This window comes from Cyprinus carpio, chromosome A21 (genome assembly GCF_018340385.1).
Source record: "Cyprinus carpio isolate SPL01 chromosome A21, ASM1834038v1, whole genome shotgun sequence".
Lineage (NCBI taxonomy): Eukaryota > Metazoa > Chordata > Actinopteri > Cypriniformes > Cyprinidae > Cyprinus > Cyprinus carpio.
The window spans coordinates 4,063,152-4,071,096 of NC_056592.1; the positions used below are offsets into that span (position 1 = coordinate 4,063,152).

The 7,945-nt window shown below is 35.4% G+C and overlaps 1 protein-coding gene across 2 annotated transcripts; it reads left to right on the forward strand.

Moving 5' to 3' along the window:
- On the forward strand, positions 1-6,320 carry LOC109046949 (cyclin-dependent kinase 9-like). Of its 2 annotated transcripts, XM_042778635.1 has the most exons (8): positions 1-145; positions 1,815-1,928; positions 2,884-2,965; positions 3,058-3,148; positions 3,498-3,664; positions 3,786-3,957; positions 4,035-4,183; positions 5,430-6,320. In XM_042778635.1, the coding sequence occupies exons 1-8, from the start codon at positions 105-107 to the stop codon at positions 5,793-5,795; spliced, it is 1,182 nt and encodes a 393-aa protein (XP_042634569.1). In that variant the 5' UTR covers positions 1-104; the 3' UTR covers positions 5,796-6,320. The 2 variants fall into 2 exon arrangements, with proteins under 2 accessions (XP_042634569.1, XP_042634570.1); XM_042778636.1 differs by lacking the exons at positions 1-145; positions 1,815-1,928 and adding an exon at positions 2,688-2,739.
- The last annotated feature ends 1,625 nt before the right edge of the window (positions 6,321-7,945 follow it).

The window sequence follows — 7,945 nt, forward strand, 5'->3', positions numbered from 1 at the left end:
TGAGAATGTGACGTATTTTGACATGGGCGTAGTCTGTGACGTCACACTTGGATGTGGGCGGGGTTGGATGTCCACCGCACGCAGGCTGCAGCGAGACGCTCCTCATGCAGCGCGACAAAACCGGAAGCTCCAGCGGTGGGGATAAGTACGAATATTTTAATCTCTTATCAGACATTTAAAGTATTAAAAACTCGATTTTGTTTACCTTTAACATGTCAAGCACATATCTGTACTGTTTAAATATAGTTAGTTATTTAGGTGACGGTGTAAAGCTGATATTTGTGCGTGTGGGTTTGGTATTTTGTCTTTGTTGGGTCGAAAGAAGTACACGAAATCAACCAAAACAGCCTCGTAAAATACTAAATATTGTCGTATTTGATGCAAAATTTAATCCAATTCAGACGGTCAAGGTGTAATAATATACAAATTTATTAAAAAGAATATAGAGAATAGAAACCACAAATCATAACTTGGAAATAAAATTCCGGATAATAATAACAACCTTCAAATATAAAAAATGTGGAACTCACTTCTACATTACATCTTGAAAGAATTAGATACTCTTTATCCGGGAACCCTGCAAAATTTGATAAGATGTGGGAACCAGTCTTTACTTTTTTGTCAAAACAGAAGGATTAAACTACTTATTTATGTTTTTCTGTAATAATCACTTTCTGTAATTATTGTGATTACACTCTGTAATAGAGGTTGGCTTTATGTACGTCTTCCTTTTTATAGTACTTTTGATTTATTTTACACATTGCACAGATTTGTTTGTTGAAGGGTCTTTTTGTCTGTTATTTTTTGTTTTTGATGTTTGAAAACCTCAATATACAAATATAAAAAATGTAAATCCAATGTTAGTACATTTCTAATAACAATCCATTTATGATGGATTGAACCCAACCAGTATTAATCAAAACATTAATACAATTGTAATTAAAACATAAACAATTATTCTGTTCGAATCAAAAGTACCAAAATATTAAGTATTAAAATATTAAAATATCAAAGTATCTGAATTTCAAGGTATCTGAATTTCAAGGTAGCTGAATTTGAATAAAAACCCGTAAGAGTTCTAAGTCTGAGTCTAAGAGTTGTCGAGTGAAGCCAAAGAAGAGGAAGTGAGCTGAAAAGATAGAGAGACCAGAGTCTCAGAAAGTCAAAAAACCCCCCTCTATTTTGCATATACTGTTGTTCCAGTCAGAAGTCATCATCTGGCTATCACTAATAACACCTGACCTTTAAAAATAGTCTAGTCAATGTCTCGATTTTGGACTTCTTCCTCTTTTAGATTCAAAGTATCATACTGATAATTCTAAGAAATATTGATACAAAAGAACAATACATGCAGTTCAACTTCATATGCAAAACAGTCTCAGCTGACTACGCAGTTAGAAATACTGTGAAATTACATATGAAATATACCACAAAGTTTACCAAAAACATTTTGAATATAAAAATGAAACCTGTTAATATATATATATATGAGACAGATCCTTACCATGAAATATTAATTTTTAACTTTTGAAATGAAACTTATCATTATGAATAGAACACATTTTGAGTACGTGACTTCTCAGAATCTGTCAACAACATTTGGGTTTAATTTAAATATGTGGACTTCTTCTCAGAATCTCTATCACCATGTGGATTTCTTAGAATCTCCACACACCAGTATTTAAAACAGAAATTTCCCAAAATGCGTCTGTATGAGTCTTGTCATTGTAATTAGCTCAATGGAAGAACGCCAGAAGGTAAACAGAGCTCTTCGTCGTGTTTTTAAAACAATAATGCCTGCTGTGTGTGTTTAGGCCGGACAGAGAGACCGCCATCATGTCTAAATACTACGATGGGGTCGAGTTCCCCTTCTGTGACGAGTTCTCCAAATATGAGAAGCTGGCAAAGATCGGTCAGGGCACCTTCGGGTGAGTATTTGGTGCTTGTGTAAGTAAATTTAGATTAAACCTTAATGTTATTACTGCTGTAACCCACTGTCAGGAAAACAATGGCTGATATGATGTCTGTATGGATGTAATTAATAGTTCACTCATAAATTTAAATTTGCTGAAAATGTACTCACTCTCGGGTCATCCAAGATGTAGATGAGTTGGTTTCTTCATTGTTTAGAGAAATGTTGCATTGCATCACTTGCTCAGCAATGGATGCTCTGCAGTGAATGGGTGCCGTCAGAATGAGAGTCCAAACAGCTGATAAAGACATTACAGTAGTCCACGCCACTCCAGTCCATCAGTGAATGCCTTGTGAAGTGAAAAACTGTGTTTGTAAAAAAAAAAAAAAAAAACAAACAAAGAAAGAAATGTATCAACATGTTTTTAACTTCAGACCGATTCCTCTATCCTAAATATTGTTTTCTTCAGATAGAAAAAACAGTCTCATCTGAAACAGGACAGAATATGCACAGATCAAGAACTATTTATGTGGAAACAGTATAAAATATTTCATTATTATGGACTTGTATTTTGGCTAGAAGTGACTATTTAAAGGTAAAAATTTTTTAATATGGATTTGTTTCCTGTAAACATGTTGCTTTTCACTATAGATTCATTGATGGACTGGAGTGGTGTGGATTACAATGATGTTTTTATCAGCTGTTTGGACTCTGATTCTGACGGCACCCATTCACTGCAGAGCATCCATTGCTGAGCAAGTGATGCAATGCTACATTTCTCTAAACAATGAAGAAACAAACTCATCTACATCTCGGATCGCCTGAGGGTGAGTACATCTTAAGCAACTTGTCATTTGAGGTGAACTGTCCCTTTAAACCTCATGCTATATTTTGGTTTAGAAGTAACCAATGTGATTGCTAGTTGGATTACCCATGAGGTTGAGTGATTCAGTGATGTATTCTGTCTGTAGGGAGGTGTTCAAAGCCAAACACAGAAAGACCGGGAAGGAGGTGGCTTTAAAAAAAGTACTTATGGAGAATGAGAAAGAAGGGGTGAGAACATAAAGCTTCATACTACATTGAAATGAAGTTACACCATTATTGGACTCTTGATTAAAAGTACAGCTTTGTGTTCTTCTCCTCAGTTTCCCATCACAGCTCTGAGGGAGATCAAGATCCTACAGCTGCTCAAACATGAGAATGTGGTGAACCTCATTGAGATCTGCAGGACAAAAGGTGCAGACCTACACAGTCTTGTCTTTATTAAGCCTTTCTGTGGCGTATCTGCTGTCATAAGATGCACAGCTGCTTTTTTAACATGGAAATTTAGCATAAAAAACATTAATGTGCTGATCTACAAAATCCTACAGTCTTAGAAAATCTGGAATCATCAAGGAATATACCTGGAAAAATCATTTAAATGAGTTTTAAAAATTATGAACACTTACATTTTTTGCTTTACTCTGCTGAAATATTTAATCAGCTAGACAAGCAGGTGGTCGAAGGTCTTATTGGAGACATTTGTACACTAATAAGTACAGTTATTTCTTATAAACGTTTATTGTTCTCCTCTCTTTCCCGCCAGCCACCCAGTTTAACCGTTACAAGGGCAGCATCTATCTAGTGTTTGATTTCTGTGAGCACGACCTCGCTGGACTGCTGAGCAATGCTAATGTTAAATTCACTCTGGCTGAGATTAAGAAGGTGATGCAGATGCTGCTGAATGGACTTTACTACATACACAGAAACAAGGTGAGACCACATACAGCTTGCCTGGTAATATGTGAATATGAGTATGACTAAGAAACAGGCTCAGATTTGTCACTGTAATGTTTAAAGTCTCAGACTGAAGTATTTTGTGTGTTTGTGTCAGATCCTCCACAGAGACATGAAAGCAGCCAATGTTCTGATCACCAAGGATGGCGTTCTGAAGCTGGCTGATTTTGGATTGGCCAGAGCGTTTAGTTTGGCTAAGAACAGTCAGGGGAACCGCTACACAAACCGGGTCGTCACACTGTGGTACCGACCGCCTGAACTGCTGCTGGGTAAGTGAAACCCAGTCGAAACACTTGTTGTTGGATATAATTATTCTCATTTCACTTTGTCTATTTGTGTTTTTTAGGTGAGAGAGACTACGGGCCTCCCATAGATCTGTGGGGTGGAGGGTGTATCATGGCAGAGATGTGGACCAGAAGCCCCATCATGCAGGGCAACACAGAACAGCACCAGCTCACACTCATTAGTCAGCTGTGTGGCTCTATTACTCCTGAGGTAACACACAGAACCACACTTTAGACCGCTTTACACATGGTTTCTACATCTACTTTGAGTGATCAGATCACAAATGATGAGACAGATTACTCTTTAGATCCAATGTTAACATGTTTCTAAAGTGTCTACTTGAGGGTTTATTTTCATTTTGCGGTTTGTTTGTTTTTGTTTTTGTTTGCAAATGTTTACATTTAATCATTTAACAGATGTTTTTATCCGAAGTGACTTACTATATAAATGAATACAATGGAAGCAGTTAAATCAAAGAAATTGTGCTGTGGCAAGTCCCAGTTAGTCTAACACACTACGTGTAGCATTTCTATTTTAAATGAATAGAAAAACAGAATAGAAATAGAGTAGAAAGTGCTAGTAGTTATTGGTCAAGTGTTGATGGAAAAGATCCCACTCATCTGTTTCTTGAAAAGGAGTGAAGCTGCATGAATTGAGTTCAACCAGCAGGGAACAGTGAAGGTAAAGATCTGTGAAATAGATTTTGTGCCTCTTTGGGATGTTCATTTGCAGAACGCAAGCTTCTGGAGGGCACACAAGTTGGAAGTAGTGAGTTTAGATGTTGGATTCCAGAGGTAATGTTTAGCGATGAGGTTTAACTGATACAAGGTTTATGTGCTTAGCTGAATATAAAAGTGGTGGTGAACTGTTGGCTGAAACCCACAAGCTATCTCGTCTTGTCATTTGACATAAAATCAGTACAAAAATATAAATATGAATCATGAACAAAATGTGCAAATGTAAAACTTGATTCTGTTGATTTTGTTAAATACAGTTGTAATAAGTGCAAAAAACATAAATATGTAACTTGAATCCAAGTTTTTTTATTTGTTTGCCTATATTTAACATAAGTAGAAAAAGCATATGAAACTGTTTTTTTTCTGCCAATATTTAACATAAATTGAGTACAAAATGCATATGTCGCTTAAAACCTTTTTAATTTTTCAGGTGTATTTATTTGCATATTTCGCAAAATTGGTAGAAAAAGCATAAATATAAATCTTGAATTTATTCTTAATATGTATATGCATATATCTAACAAAACGATTACAAAAAGCATAAAATATGAAAAAAAAAAAAAAATATGATATATATAAAAATAAATATATATATATATATATATTTATATATGTCTATTTAACTCAAAATGAGTACAAACATTTGCAAAAACATGCGTTCATGTTTGAGTCCAGTTTATTTGTTTTAATTTTTTTATCTTTACCATCTTTATTCTCAGGTCTGGCCCGGTGTGGATAAGAAGTATGAACTGTATCAGAAGATGGAGCTTCCTAAAGGTCAGAAGCGTAAGGTGAAGGACAGACTGAAGGCTTATGTGAAAGACCCGTACGCTCTGGACCTCATCGACAGACTGCTGGTTCTGGATCCGGCTCAGAGAATAGACAGCGACGATGCTCTCAACCACGACTTCTTCTGGTCCGACCCCATGCCCTCTGACCTCAAAAACATGCTGTCCACACACAACACCTCCATGTTTGAGTACCTGGCGCCGCCGCGCAGGAGAGGTCACATGCCCCAGCAGCCAGCCAATCAGAACAGAAACCCTGCCACCACCAGCCAATCAGAGTTCGAAAGGGTGTTTTGATTAATACGGCCAGCTGTGATTGGTCAAGAAGAGACTTCTGATTGAGGAACCTTTAGTGGTCCGATTACAGAATATAAGACCTTTCCACAGTGTTGTGTTTGCAAATATAGTTCTTGTTTAGTGTTTGCACTAACAGAAGCTTTATCTAAATGACAAAAAATACTGATGAGACCGTGATATGAATTGCTTAATCCATACTGAGCTGATCCAGCAACAGCGTGAGTTTATTATGCTGCATTGTGGGAGAAAAAAGAAGTGTACTTAATGTTTTCAAGCACAGATTCAGTGTAGTATGGGATAAAAGTCTGCTTTTCACATTGAAAATACTTTTGAAAATATGTTAAGTTAGTCTGAGAGAGCCATTAACTATTATTTAAACACCTGGTCAAAATCTTTTCAGGTTTTATTGTTAATTTTTTTTTAAAGATGTTTTTATTTGTAAGATCACGTGTTTGTGTTGGGTTGAGATATTGGTGTATAAGTTACTTGTAAGTATAATACACTAATAAAACCTCTCACATTTCCCACCCTTGTTCTGTGATTTCTGGGAGAAATTGTGGAGAAACTTTATCTGAGGAAAAAGTCAAATTCAGTTTCAACAAGTACTTTGTGGTTGTAACTTAATGAAATATCACCCACAAATGAATCCATTTGTATACGTGTTCATAAGAATTCACAATTTACAGGTAATAAAGACTTTAAGTCGGTGTTAAATCAAAACGAAATCTTTTGTAACACTTAAACCTGCTCAAGTTCCCCTGATCTCCTGACTGGTTGCTTGACTGTTTATTTTAACTTTAATCAACTTGGAAAAAGGAACTTAATGCAAGTATTATATTTAATCCTAATTTAAGTAGTTACTATAATTTATGTGGTCAAACCTTCAAAAATTGCGACCATCTAGAACTGAATAGTATGTAAATATGTACAGGTGCTGGTCATATAATTAGAATATCATCAAAAAGTTGATTTATTTCACTAATTCCATTCAAAAAGTGAAACTTGTATATTATATTCATTCATTACACACAGACTGATATATTTCAAATGTTTATTTCTTTTAATTTTGATGATTATAACTGGGTTTCAATGACCTTTTGTGTCTTGCCCTCCTTGTGCAAGGTGTCAATGGTCATCTTTTGGACAACTGTCAAGTCAGCAGTCTTCCCCATGATTGTGTAGTCTACAGCAGTGCTTCCCAAACCTGTCCTGGAGGACCCCCTGCCCTGCACATTTTATATGTCTCCCTTATCTAACACACCTGATTCCACTCATCAGCTCGTTAGTAGAGACTGCAAGAACTAAAATTGGGTGTGTCTGATTGGGGAGACATATAAAATGTGCAGGGCAGGGGGGCCTCCAGGACAGGTTTGGGAAGCACTGGCCTACAGAACTAGACTGAGAGACCATTTAAAGGCTTTGCAGTTAATTAACTCATTAGAGTGTGGCACCAGGTGTCTTCAATATTGAACCTTTTCACAATATTCTAATTTTCTGAGATACTGAATTTGGCATTTTGCTTAGTTGTCAGTTATAAACATCAAAATTAAAAGAAATAAACATTTGAAATATATCAGTCCGTGTGTAATGAATAAATATAATATACAAGTTTCACTTTTTGAATGGAATTAGTGAAATAAATCAACTTTTTGATGATATTCTAATTATATGACCAGCACCTGAATTTATTGAAGCCTTTCAATGTTAATGTATTTGTTAGACTAAATTCATAACTTGATTTTACACTGGAACCCAGTAGCTGCAAAGGGGGCGGAAAGTCTGGCTGTTTGTTTTCAGTGACAATCAGACCTTGTGCTTCGAGAGACATATATATATATATGTGTGTATATATGTATGTATATATATATGTATATGTATATATATATGTATATGTATATGTATATGTATATGTATGTATATATATATATATATATATATATTAATATATATATATATATATATATATATATATATATATATAGTGTGTGTGTGTGTGTATAAAAAAAAATACATCCTAGCAATTGCACTCTGTCCCATATTCCAACACTCACAAAAAGGGTTCCTTTATAGGTTAGCTCATTCTTTCAATGGATATGTATTCAGAGTGAGCCTGACTATCACTGTATTCATTTTCAAGGCATTTTACTGTA